General features: G+C 40.3%; 1 protein-coding gene across 1 annotated transcript in view; it reads right to left on the bottom strand.

Moving 5' to 3' along the window:
- The window catches only part of Lcmt1 (leucine carboxyl methyltransferase 1), a 64,717-nt gene that overhangs the window by 24,582 nt on the left and 25,343 nt on the right, over positions 1-14,792 (bottom strand). The window contains exons 2-5 of the mRNA XM_028867890.2: positions 13,768-13,859; positions 12,698-12,819; positions 7,931-8,007; positions 6,261-6,322 (exon numbers count right to left, since the gene is read on the bottom strand). Of these exons, the coding sequence (XP_028723723.1) occupies positions 6,261-6,322; positions 7,931-8,007; positions 12,698-12,819; positions 13,768-13,859 (353 nt within the window). The remainder of the gene's footprint in view (positions 1-6,260; positions 6,323-7,930; positions 8,008-12,697; positions 12,820-13,767; positions 13,860-14,792) is intronic.

Genomic DNA, 14,792 nt, shown 5'->3' on the forward strand with positions numbered 1-14,792 from the left:
AAACAGGACCCATTCATCTGCTACATACAAGAAACACACCTTAACTTCAAAGACAGACACTACCTCCGAGTAAAGGGCTTGGAAAAGGCTTTCCAAGCAAATGGACCTAAGAAACAAGCTGGTGTAGCTATCCTAATATCTAATAAAATAGACTTCAAGCTAAGATCAATCAAAAGAGATCAGGATGGACATTACATATTTATCACGGGAAAAATCCACCAAGATGAAGTCTCGATTCTAAACATTTATGCTCCAAATACAAAAGCACCCACATTCATAAAAGAAACACTACTAAAGTTTAAAACGCACATCAAACCCCACACATTAGTAGTGGGAGATTTTAACACACCACTCTCACCAAAAGATAGATCTACCAGACTGAAACTTAACAAAGAAATAAAGGACCTAACAGATGTTATATCTCAAATGGACTTAATAGATATCTACAGAACATTCCATCCTAACACAAAAGAATATACCTTCTTCTCAGCACCCCATGGAACCTTCTCAAAAATTGACCACATGCTTGGACACAAAACAAATCTCAACAGATACAAAAAAATTGGAATAACCTCCTGTATTTTATCAGACCACCATGCCTTAAAGTTAGACCTCAACAACAACAAAAATTATAGAAAACCCACAAACTCATGGAAACTGAATAATGCCCACCTGAAACATCAATGGGTCAAGGAAGAAATAAAGAAAGAAATTAAAGATTTCCTAGAATTCAATGAAAATGAAAGTACAACATACCCAAACTTATGGGACACTATGAAAGCAGTGCTAAGAGGAAAATTCATAGCTCTAAATGCACACATAAAGAAGATGGAGCAATCCCATACCAATGAATTAATGGCACAACTGAAAGCTCTAGAAAAAAAAGAAACAAACTCACCCAGGAGAAATAGACGTCAGGAAATAATCAAATTGAGGGCTGAAATCAACGAAATAGAAAACAAGAGAACAATACAAAAAAAAAAAAATCAATGAAACAAAGAGTTGGTTCTTTGAAAAAAATCAACAAGATAGACAAACCCCTAGCCAAATTAACCAAAAGGCAAAGAGAGAGCACCCAAATTAACAAAATCAGAAATGAAAAGGGAGACATAACAACAGACAACAAGGAAATCCAGAGAATCATCAGATCATACTTCAAAAACCTGTACTCCACAAAAATGGAAAACCAGGAAGAAATGGACAATTTTCTGGATAAATACCACATACCAAAATTAAATCAAGACCAGATAAACCATTTAAACAGACCAATACCCCCAAAGAAATAGAAACAGTCATCAAAAATCTCCCAACCAAAAAAAGCCCAGGACCAGATGGTTTCAGTGCAGAATTCTACCAGACTTTCAAAGAAGAACTAATACCAATACTCTTCAAAGTGTTCCACACAATAGAAACAGAAGGAACACTACCAAACTCTTTTTATGAGGCTACAATTACCCTGATACCCAAACCACACAAAGATGCAACAAAGAAAGAGAACTACAGACCAATCTCCCTCATGAACATTGATGCAAAAATACTCAACAAAATATTGGCAAACCGAATCCAAGAATACATCAAAACAATTATCCATCACAACCAAGTAGGATTCATCCCAGGGATGCAAGGATGGTTCAACATACGAAAATCAGTCAATGTAATACACCATATAAACAAACTGAAAGAAAAAAACCACATGATCATCTCCTTAGATGCTGAAAAAGCCTTTGACAAAATCCAACACCCCTTCATGATAAAGGTCTTAGAAAGATCAGGAATACAAGGAACATTTCTAAACATAATAAAGGCAATTTATAGCAAGCCAACAGCAAACATCAAATTAAAATGGAGAGAAACTCAAAGCGATACCACTAAATTCAGGAACAGGACAAGGCTGTCCACTCTCCCCATATTTATTCAATATAGTACTAGAAGTTCTAGCTAGAGCAATAAGACAACAAAAGGAGATCAAAGGGATACATATTGGCAAGGAAGAAGTCAAACCTTCACTATTTGCAGATGATTTGATAGTATACATAAGTGAACCCAAAAATTCTACCAGGGAACTCCTACAGCTGATAAACTTCTTCAGTAAAGTGGCAGGATACAAGATCAACTCAAACAAATCAGTAGCCCTCCTATACACAAATAATAAAAGGGCTGAGAAAGAAGTCAGAGAAACATCACTCTTTACAATAGCCACAAATAATATAAAATACCTTGGGATCACACTAACTAAACAAGTGAAGGACCTTTTTGATAAGAATGTTAAATCTCTAAAGAAAGAAATTGAAGAAGATATCAGAAAATGGAAGGATCTCCCATGCTCATGGATAGGTAGGATTAACATAGTAAAAATGGCAATCTTACCAAAAGCAATCTACAGATTCAATGCAATCCCCATCAAAATCCCAACACAATTCTTCACAGACTTGGAAAGAAAAATACTCAACTTTATATGGAAAAACAAAAGACCCAGGATAGCTAAAAGAATCCTATATGATAAAGCAACCTTTGGAGGCATCACCATCCCTGACCTCAAACTCTACTATAGAGCTATAGTAATAAAAACAGCTTAGTACTGGTATAAAAACGGACACACGGACCAATGGAATCGAATTGAAGACCCTGACATTAATCCATGCACATATGAACACCTGGTTTTTGACAAAGGAGCCAAAACTATACAATGGAAAATAGAAAGTATCTTCAACAAATGGTGCTGGCATAACTGGATGTCAATATGTAAAAGATTACAAATAGATCCATATCTGTCACCATGCACAAAACTCAAGTCCAAGTGGATCAAAGACCTGAACATAAATCCAGTTACACTAAACTTAATAGAAAAGAAAATAGGAAGCACTCTTGAACACATTGGCACCGGAGACCATTTCCTAAATAAAACAACAACAGCACAGACCCTGAGCACAACCATTAATAAATGGGACCTCTCAAAATTGAGAAGCTTTTGCAGGTCAAAAGACACAGTCAATAAGACAAAAAGACAACCAACAGAATGGGAAAAGATCTTCACCAACCCCACATCTGACAGAGGATTGATCTCCACAGTATATAAAGAACTCAAGAAACTAGACATCAAAATACTGAACAGTCCAATTAAAAAATGGGCTAAAGAGCTAAACAGAGAATTCACAAAACAAGAATCACAAATGGCTGAAAGACATTTAAAGAAATGCTCAACATCCTTAATCATCAGAGAAATGCAAATCAAAACGACTCTGAGATACCACCTTACACCTGTCAGAATGGCTATGATCAAAAACACCAATGACAGTCAATGTTGGAGAGGATGTGGAGCAAAGGGAACACTCTTCCACTGTTGGTGGGAATGTAAACTTGTACAAACACTGTGGAAATTAGTATGGCGGTTTCTCAGAAAATTAGGAATCGAACTACCTCAAGACCCAGCCATCCCACTCTGGGGCATATACCCAAGGAATGCTGATTCATACCATAAAGATACATGCTCAGCTATGTTCATAGCAGCACTATTTGTAATAGCCAGAACCTGGAAACAACCTAGATGCCCATCAACGGAAGAATGGATGAAAAAAATGTGGTACATATACACAATGGAGTACTACTCAGCAGAGAAAAACAATGAAAGCATGAAATGTGCAGGCAAATGGATGGAACTAGAAAAAAATCACCCTGAGTGAGGTAACCCAAACCCAGAAAGACAGTCATGGTATGTACTCACTCATAAGTGGATTCTAGATATAAAATAAAGAACAATCAGACCACAACCCATAGAACCATGGAGGCTATATATATATAGCATGGAGGTCCCTAGGACAACTGTGGCTTATAATAAATTTCGGTTTTACTCAATTATTGAAAAAAATAGCCAAATGAATGGAAACACAAGAACTATGAACCAAAGGCTGAGGGGCCCCCAGCTGGATCAGGCCCTCTGAATAGGTGAGACAGTTGATTGGCTTGATCAGTTTGGGAGGCAACTAGGCAGTGGGACCAAGTCCTGTGCTCATTGCATGAGTTGACTGTTTGAAACCTGGAGCTTATGCAGGGACACTTGGCTCAGTCTGGGAGGAAGGGACTGGACCTGCCTGGACTGAGTCTACCAGGCTGATCGCAGTCCTCGGGGGAGGAATTGCCCTGAAGGAGGTGGGAATGGGGGGTAAGGGGAGGGCGTGGGAGGGGGGAGAATAGGGGAACCCATGGCTGATATGTAAAACTGAATGGTATTGTAAAATTAAATTAAATTAAATTAAATTAAATTAAATTAAAAAAGAACGTAAAAAAGAAAAGAAAAAAAGTCAACAACGTGAATGCCAATGTGGACACAGGAGGAACACCTATCCCGATTCCAAGGTGAAGTTGTGAGGTACCAAACACATACACAGGTCTCATCAGTAACTGTAGTTTTTTAAAAAATGAAATAGTCACACATGAAGCACAGGTGCACATTTGGAATCCTAGCACTTGTGAGACAGAGGCAAGATTACAACTTTAAGGCAGTCTTGGCTATATAGCAAGACTTGTCTAAATGTATGAATGAACAGTGCTTGTGCAACTTCTCTACTACTCTTCAAATGACTAATAAATTGCTACAACATATATACTTAAGATATCTGAACCCAACTAATTAATAAACTGAAATGTGAAAGATGTCTTTTGGCCTAGGGTACTGTGTGTGAAGTTACTGAGACCTTCAAGACACTGTAATTCTAAAGAGACAGGGTCAGTTCAATGCCTGGGCACACACTGAAGGCCTTTAGCAAAGACAAGAGCCCAACTACAAAGTTCTACCCAAATGATCCTAATTCAAAGAGACAAGCCACATTGTGAGATGGCAGCTGCTTTGGGCTACATAGTTTGCAGTGGTTTCTTACAGAGCAAAGGGTAACTGATAAAGGCTGTGATAACTGCTGCCTGAAGCTACAGTTCAGGAAGAGGCATGAGCAAAGTGAAGAGCTGAGCAAGGCTACATGGTCTATAAATAACACTCACATATGTGCAAACAGTGAGTCAACAGTGCCGGTATTTTTCAAGTAAGCATTTCAAAAAGAATGCTGATCTGGACTGAACTCAACCAATCCAACCCACTACTTCTTCAATGAGAGACTAATTTATTAAAGACTGTAAATGCTCTTTTTAGATAAGAGATTTTCCCAAAACACTTAGGTTTTGCTTTTGTTTTAAAGTAAAAGGGAATCCGTCTCAAGTGGATTTTTTACCTATATACAAGATAAATTTACCTATCCGCTCACTAATCTGATAATTCATTGGCACTATGTACAAGGCACTGAGACAATTCTGGGACTACAAGGATGCCCAAGAAGATGTGGTCTAAGCTAGACATGATGGCCTGCCTGTGACCCCAGCTCTGAGGAGAGGTCTAGGTCAACCCAAGCTACCCAGCAGGATCCTGAAGAAAAAATAACAACCAACCAACAATAAACCCCCTGTAATCATGGGGCTTATAATTCAAAAAGAGAAGTGAAAATGAACACATCCAAGCATGGTAATGGTACATGGAGAGTGTGTACAATAGGAAGAGACTCTGCTTCATACATTTCCACATTGTTGATCAAAGTAATGCCAAGTGCAAGGGTGCTCATGACAGACCCTAATGTGACACCAATTAACCAAGCGTGTAGAAAACTGTTACAGAAATGTGAATGGTCACAACAGGTACAGCCAATTTGTATGGGGAAACAAAGGCTAGCAGTCACACAGACTTATGCAGAAATGTAATCAAGACTCCTGTCACAGGGAACATGACTATGGCATTGCAGGTATGCACAAAAGGAGGTCTGTTTGGGTGCCTAAAGGCTACTGTGTTGATAATCAGAGAAGGCCACTCTCAAAGCTTGAATGACTATTAAACCCCTTGACCTTCTCTGTCAACCACAACTGAACATAATGGAAAATTTTGGTAAGGATCTTTAAAACAAACAAAAAAAAAAACAACACACACACACACACACACACACACACACACACACACACACACACACACACGAAACCCACCCACAATCCAGAAGGCTTGGCACTGAAAGAATGTGTCAGAAACAATTATAATTACATGGAGGTCCAGGGATGTAGAAGGTCCTAGAATTGATCCCCAGCACTACCAAAAAGAAGACTGTTGAGCTGCAATACTGATGGCCAGAGCTGGGCAGGTTAACATAAATGAATGGGCTGAAGAGAGGGACCCTGTGACAAACAAGCAAATGTGTTATGATCCCCACTGTGCTGCTTGTAAGGCTACTTGCCTAACGGCAGAGTGTCCTCTGGGTGTAACTCCAAGATGGGTCTGCACAGAAGCGGCTTGTTTCTATGGGAAGATGAGAAAGAGGAAAAAAAGAGAGTCAATTAACTCTTGAGTACATTTACTGCCAAAATGAAGGCGTCTGTCACAAACTTTGAGTACCTACTGAATATTCCTTATGCAAAACGCTTAGGACCAAAAACTGTACAGATTTGGGGTGTCTGTGAGATTCTGTAATATTTGCATAGACTTTAGTGTTATACTTCCTAACTGACATGGTGCTGAAAATGTTTCTGATTGTGGAGCATTTTTATTTCATATTTTTGGAGAGGGAAGTTTGGTATATTGTTAATGTGCAGAATGAGGGCCACTTCTGAAACCTTTCAGTCTACCTACATTTGGCCCTGTGTACACAGTAGCAGTTCAGTCCACACAAGCTTCAGGTTAGATCAGCTCTGCACTATAGCATTTGGCAGTTAAATCACACACTGATCACCAAGCAATTTGATTTAAAAATAGCTAAAAGTAGGCTAACATAAATTTTCTAAATGTCCCAGGATTTTCCAGCTACCTCCAGTTTCTTGCTTATTCTCAAACAAAATTATATCTTATGATCCTGGCTGTTCTTTGTCTCAGGGATACAAAAAAAACTGACTTAAAGTTCAGTAATATTTATAAAGTAATTCCTGTAATCCAACAAATGAAAAAAATCAGAAATCAGAGAACCACACAGCTATGCACAGGTAAAACCTGTTTTTTCTTTCCAGAAGCCAACCTGAGCTTCATCTAGGGTCCATTCATGCCTACCTCACCCAGAGTTCTAATGAGCTCAGCAGAACTACACAGTTCCAAGGGTCACCATTCACCATCTTAAAAGCCTTTTAATATAAAATGTACTTAATATTTAGAAAAAACTGGAAAAATCATAGTATAGACCATGAGAAGCTTAAAAACACTCCCGCTGCACAGGAATGCAGTAACTCTAAAGAATAAACTGAAAGTTTTAATGTCTATGGAATTTTAAAAATATAATAACTAGGCTATTATTTAAATAACTACTTAAAGTGGGGTAAGGGTATAAAAAAACAAACAATTCCTGACAGAGGCCTTTGGAAGTCAGGGTTTAGATAGCTCCACCCACGCTAGCCAGATGTCCCTGGGCAAGTCAACATCTCTGAGCAGAAGATTCTTCATCTCCAAAAAGGGTCTGAGCACTCAGTTCCCAAGTCTACCATGAGGAGTAAGCTACCCAAAAAAAGCACTCAAGACAGCAAGAGGCGAAGAAAAACGTATCATCCTGAGCTCTGCAAGTCCCTCAGAACAGCCATCACAGCATTTCACATGCTCAAGAAAGAAATTACTACATTAATTCAGGGACAGACTACTTACTGTCTATGCCCCAGGATAAAACAGTAATGAAAATACACAAAAAAAAAATTCAGAGCACTCAACTTTGCTCTGCATAGGTCAACCTTCAGTGTTCAGGGAAGTTACACTGGTGAATAAGGAGAGTCAGGCAGAAGGGACACTGAACGGTGAAGATCACACCTCATGCAGGGCTGATGGAAACTGAAAGCCAGCATTCTGCAATGCGGTCTCTCACATTCAACCCACTACACCATGAGCTGAGTATCCACCAGCTGGCATCCTGTCCCCCAACAAAGCCACACTTACTTGATGATGTGCAGCTTTCTCGTGACTATCACTGGAAAGTCGACTTCAAAATATTTCTTTGGGAGAAGACCTTCATCCTGGAGAAAACCACACAGAATCATTCCTTAACTCACATAGTCACTGCATGTACAGGCAAGCACTAAGCGTCTAACAACAATGGGGGTACTTAGGGATTTTAGTCGGGGGACTCAGAGGATCAGAGCCTTTTATTTATTTTTATTCATGTGTATGAATGTTTGCTAAGCCTGTATGTATGTGTGTGCCTGCTGCCCTTAAAGATGGCTATGAACCGCCATGTGGGTGCTGAGAATTGAACCTGAGTCCTCTGTAAGAACAGTAAGGGCTCTTAGCTAGTAACCCATCTCTTCAGCCCCAGAAGAATATTTTCAAATTATTATGGTATCATTAAGAATGTATTTGAGCCGGGCGGTGGTGGCGCACGCCTTTAATCCCAGCACTCGGGAAGCAGAGGCAGGTGGATCTCTGTGAGTTCGAGGCCAGCCTGGTGTACAGAGCAAGATCCAGGACAGGCACCAAAACTACACAGAGAAACCTGTCTCAAAAAAACAAACAAACAAAAAATGTATTTAAGAGGAGGGAGAACAAATACAGAAGCTAGGAGATAGTTAGTGCAGTGTTTGTCTTACAAGTGTGAGGACCTGAGTTTAATTCCCATGTAAAAATGCCAACCACCGTGGTGTGAGTTTGTAATCCCAGTGCTGAGGAGGCAAAGACAGGAGGATCCCTGGGCTCTTTGGCCAGGTAGTCCAGCCTAATAGTTGAGCTCTAAGCCAGTGAGAAACCCTGTCTCAAAGGAGGTGGATGGTGTTCCTAAGGATAATCCAAGGTTGTCCTTTGGCCTCCAAATGTGTTTGTATACACATGCATGTGCATGCGCGCGCACACACACACGCACACAAAGAACACACATATACATGTATTTAAAAATAGATACAAGAAAAAGAGGTTTCTGTATTTGTCTAGGTAAGATCTATAGAGCTTGAAGCTGAGATGGTAGGAAAGGAGTTGTGAGGTGTCTAAACACAGTACACACAATATTCTTCCAAAAGCACTTGGAACAATCAGAGACCATCAGGAAGTCAATGTAGAATTTGTACTGCCCAACGTTTTAGGGATTCATTTAGAATGAACAGCTACTGTGAGGAAACATCACATGCACAGAGTTAGCATCATTTCTCTGCTGTTACAACAAAACCTGATGAAGAGTAGGCTCAGATCCCAGCTCCACCATCTATCTGAATGGGCCGAGGGGTCATCACATAAAAGGGAAGACAGGGCTGAAGAGAAGGCTCAGTGGTTAGGAGCAATAACTGTTTTTCTAGATCCCAGCTCCACCATTTATCTGAATGGGCCAAGGGGTCATCACTTACGAGGGCTGGAGAGAAGGCTCAGTGGTTAAAAGCATGATTGTTCTTCCAGAGGAGTCAAGTTTGATTCCCAGCACCCACACGGTAGTTCACAACGACCTATAACTCATAGGACAGTGTCTTCTTTCAAGGGCTAGTCCAGGTTCTTCTTCTCCTGAGCCACCTTGCTTCCTTCCCAGTGGAAGGGAAAACAACTATGGCAAATCACGCTTCAATCACTGATGCTCCGATTCTCTGCATCAACACCGCAAGCCTAAAGAGCTCCTAGTTAATGAGCTGGTACAGAAGGCCCCAAGTCTGGGTCAGGCTTGCACAGGACAGCCAGGGAAGAGCATCACTCAGATGCAGAGGGAAGCCACCACAGCTGACCATTTCACACATGCTTCTTTCCACATGACTAAAGAGATATTAAAGTAAGGTACCTTAAGGGGCTTCACCCTTCAATCTTATTCCTTTTGTGACAGTCCTAGATTTCCTGTCTATAAGGAAACCCCCAACTATACAAAGGGTCTTGGGCCCCTAAGATCATACAGAAAGAGCAGGAAGTCCATACTAATAGTCTCACTTCTGAAGATTCAGTCTTTCTAGCTGGAAGGTATGAGACATAGTAAGAGCATGAATAGGCTGTTCCTATACTTTTATAGAAAGGCATACATCTCTAAAGCATAGAATCATAATTCTTTTCTGCAAAGAACCAGAAAACAGTTTAACCCTTTCAGGCCAGATGGTCTCTGTTGTAACTAGTCAACTCTATTGTCACCTAGTCTATGGCTGTTAAATGTGGACAATATACAAACAAATGGAAGTTATTGTTCCAATAAAGCTTTATTTACAAAAACAGGTGATGGGCCAGATTTAGCCTACAGCTTATAGTTTGCAACTCCTACTATGTAAGAGAAAACAGGGAGCTGGAAGGAGAGCTCCATGGTTAAGAGCACTGGCTCTCTTCAAAAGGACATGGGTTTAACTCCCAGGACCCACAAGGCAGCTTACAATCATCTGTAACTCCAGTTAAGGGGATCTGAGACCCTCTTCTGGTTTCTGTGGACACCAGACATTCACTTGGTACCAAACATACATACAGGCAAAACATCCACACACATAAATTTTTTAAAAAAATAAAAGAACAAACAAGGAAAATATCTATAATATCCTTAAAAAAGAACTTTAGATTTAAGAAAAAAGTGCTCCAGACCAACATGATTATTAATAAAAATATGAAATTTTCCACAAAGGACTTTCAATTTTTCTGCTGTTTTCCTTTCTTACTACTGACAGGCAATTTTTCTTCTTAGAAGAGGTGAACTTTGTTCGTAAATAAAAATCTCAGATTTATTAATTATCAAGTTATCTACAAGAAGGGGTAAGAAAGCAACCCATGTGATCAAGGGATCTCGGGCCCAGTGGAGGGATCTCTTAACAGCAACACCTTTACCCAGAATCTGCTCAAGTTCCCTATACCAACCATGCAACATTCTGCTACAAACACAAAACAGGCCTACCGAAAAGATGTCACCCAAAAAGCCTCCTTGAACAACCACAGCACTGTGTGTACACAAGGGCTTGATGAGTTCATTGCAGTGTGTGTCCCCGTTCTAAAGCCACCGGCTGTTGGATCCCAGAAGACACTCTGTCCCAGCGCCTCCTCCTCCTTCTGTGAAACCCCTCCCAGAACTCTCACATAAAAGTTCTCATAAATGTTGTCAACTAGGCAATAAAATGTTCTACTGAATTTATTCATTGCTTGAATGCTGGTGGTTCTATCCCTTTGACACTACACGGTTTTCTAATATGTGTTAATGCTACGTGATAAGATGCCCTGATTCCTAGTGCCAAAGGTTCAACTTAATGTATATACCTGAAAACCCATGCATTTGTGCTCTTTTTTTTTTTTTTTTTAATGGTGCTTGATGTAAACAGCCCATCCTCTGCAAATCCATCTTTGTTGTTCCTTAGGCATTCATTCTATCTTTGCTCAAATTGTGGAAGGATGGTGGTTTGTCTCCTGGTTTTTGTATTTTGAGTCTAATGCACGTTCTAACATGATAGAGGCAATGCATTATCGTGTAGCCACAGTTTTCTGAAAAGTTGATATTTTAGGAATTGTATTTCAGATCTTAAATAAAACTTGTTTGAAATTTAGATTTCAAAGCAAAAAAAAAAATTCTCATAAATGCCAGTTATCTTATCCTAGGAAAAATGTAGATGCAAACAGGAACACCAAGATCACACTGACCACTGGTTTCTCACGTAAAACAAAAGCTGGGAGCTTTGATGACCAAAGTCCTTATCAGGTGACCTGATTGGGGCCAAAGATCTAAGGGTTATGTATATACATTCTTATTTATTTTATTCTATACTTACAAGGAATCTAGGGAAATGTACAGACCCATTATTGCACATGATTGACCTCAAAGAGAAGTCAAGAAATCTACAAAAACCTGTAAAAAGAACATGTAACACAGAGGACATGTCACAGAAAAACCAGGCCACAGAGTCAAAGCAGCACTTCAGCAGAATCATGTCCCCTTCCTTGTGAGTCTGATCAACCTCCTCTCTACCCCTCAGGGTAGCCAGAGATCCAGAACAACCACAACAAGCTTAACGTCATAGCCTGCTCGTCCATCTCACAAATCTCTAAATCTTACTCAAAATGACACTATGTGGTCAACAGATCTTAGTTACTATCAAACTAACAAATTCATAGATTTGGTCTCGGTGACTCTAGGGGAAGATTTTTTTTTCTTCCTGCTGTATATCAATCAACACATAGAAGAAAATACATGAATTTTTAGTATAATCTCATTTGAAATAACAATTAGAAACAATCTAACTTATTGGGCCCTGAGGAAAAAAAAACAAAGAGTTGACAGTTACTATAAGGGGACTATGAGGCACATCTAGGCAGGTAAAAGGGGATGAAAAAGTCCACCACTGAATTACTTTTAATATATTTCTATTTTAAATTTATATGCATGTGCATATTTATGCATGTGCATATGTTCACATGTGTTTGCATGGTCACTGTGTGTGCACACACATGTGGAGGCAAAGGAACACCTCAAATGTCATTCCTTCAGATGCATTCTACTTTTTGTTTGAAGCAGGATTTCTCACTGGCCTGGAAATCCCCCAGGCAGGCTAAGCCAGCTGGCCCTAGAACTTCCAGGGACCCACTGGTCTCTGCCCCCCACTAACCAGTGCTGGGACCACAAGAGCAAGTCACTATGCCCGGCTTTTTATATGGCTTCTAGGGCCTGAACACAGGTCTCCATACTTTACCAGCTGCAACAGCCCCCTTTTAGTATTTTTAAATTTTAAATGAAGTAGTCATCTTCAAAGAATTAAACTGCAGCAGCTGCAGTAGAACCTTCGTTACCTTTAACTTCCAGAAGGTAGTGTCCATCCCAGCCCCAAGGTTGAGAATTTGACAGTCACATTCTGTCTTCCGGAGAAAAGCTTTAATAAGCTGACTGACACCATGAACTCGAGCAAAATATCCTTAAAGAGAATTCCAGAGAAACAAGCTGTCAGTCACTCAGGAACAACACATTGTCCCTCAAAGCCATCAGAGAACCAGGTACCACAAGGGTCCGTGGCTCTGGCACACTCATTAGGAAATCTGCCTCAAGACCACAGGGAAGAATGCCAAGAGAACTACCGTGGCCTCACAAAGGGACCCGTGGTGTTTAAATCTCTTTGCACTGCTCACAGAAACTATCTGCAAGGACCTACCTCTAGTGGCCAAGAGTCCCCCGACACTGCACACAAATGAATTAAAATCGCTCAGTCAGTTTTCACTGGGACAGAAAGTAAATCATGTTTCCGCCTCAAATCCTTAATGAAATTACTTAAAAACCCAACAGTGTTATTAAACACTATAAAAAGGCATAAAAAGTTACCCTCACATAGACAGTTCATAGCAAAAAATACACAACAGTTTTCTTCTGTTTAGTGGGTTGTTTTTTTTTTTTGTTTGTTTGTTTGTTTTAAAGACAGGGCCTTATTGAGTAGCCCAGATGGCTTTAAACTCACAATTTTCCCATCTTAGCCTTCCGAGTGCTAGAAATACAGGCATGCCCCACTACATATGGCTTATAAAGAGGTTGTGTGTGTGTGTGTGTGTGTGTGTGTGTGTGTGTGTGTGTATTTTTCAGTGTTAGGGATTGAACCCCTGCACCTGTGCTTAGCCACATCTGCAGCCATTAATAGATTTTAAACAGGAAAATGTAGTCTCTTTTATAAATGGGAGAATTAGACAACAAAATTTCAGTAATGCCATTTTTATGATCAGATTGAGATTAAAAAGTTTTATAGCATACCATGTTGGTGAGGACACTGGGAACTAAGACCTTCCCTGTTCTGTGTAAAGAGTACACCCTGAAAGGCTCTCTAAGAATGAATCTATAAAACCTAGGGCTCATGGTGTTGAGATGGCTGGCCACTTACCTCTGCTAATTTCAGGAGCCTTCCTCTCTTTAGACTGCCTCACAAAATGCTCGATGTATGGATCATGCCAGTAGCCAATGCTCACCGCAAACCTGGAAGAGTTGAAAAGGCAGGCAGTGAGCATGGATTGTCCAGTCCTAGGTACCACTGTCAAGTTCCCAAGAACCACGTAGAGAATCCAAAGGGAAATCATCTACTTCAAAAGGCCAAGAAATGGACATGGACTCCCTCACAACCCCCTTAACAAGACCCACCTACCATCTTCACGCTAACACAACGCCACTCAGAACGTTTCCCACTTCATCATGTCTCACCTCTCTTCTTCATATTGCTAATTCCAGGACCCTAAACCCTAAATAAAAATAACCTCATCTCACCCTTCACATGGATTTGTGATGTCACGACTGTCAGTTATACCAGAAAGCTTCCTAACTGCCACCCTGAGTCTTCACACCTCCAACCCCATGTTCCTTAATAACTATGACAAGACTTCAGGGTGTGTGCAGTACAGTCTAAGTCACCAGAAGCAGACACTACATCTTTTCCCCGTAGCTACCAGTCAGACTTGTTTTTCGTATTTGATTTTGAGTTTGAGACAAGATCTCCATACATCCTGGCTGGTTTCGGCACCGGCATCCCTCCTGCCTCATTCTCCCAAGGGCTGAGGTTACAGATGTGCGACACCACATGGAGTAACAAGGGTGACTTCTGCCTTGCCACAGTAGGTATTATATTCTGTATAAGCTTGTCTCTCACTGGTATTTGCACATGTGCAGATACCATGAGGAAGCATGTGGAGTGAGGTATTTAATAGAGCATGCAAAAATACTCACTAATGCTGCAGGACACAGGAATATCCTAAGAACTCAGCTGGTTATGGCAAAGTCACTACCTGGAGGAATCAGGGAATTCCTCCAGAGGAAGCCAAATCCCAAGGAGCTTTTGGTGTTACTTGGCTTGTTATATATCAGCTGTCTTCTGTTATGAAAATCACTGCTATGGATATCATTCTATATAAATAAAAC

This window comes from Peromyscus leucopus, chromosome 1 (genome assembly GCF_004664715.2).
Source record: "Peromyscus leucopus breed LL Stock chromosome 1, UCI_PerLeu_2.1, whole genome shotgun sequence".
Classification (NCBI taxonomy): domain Eukaryota; kingdom Metazoa; phylum Chordata; class Mammalia; order Rodentia; family Cricetidae; genus Peromyscus; species Peromyscus leucopus.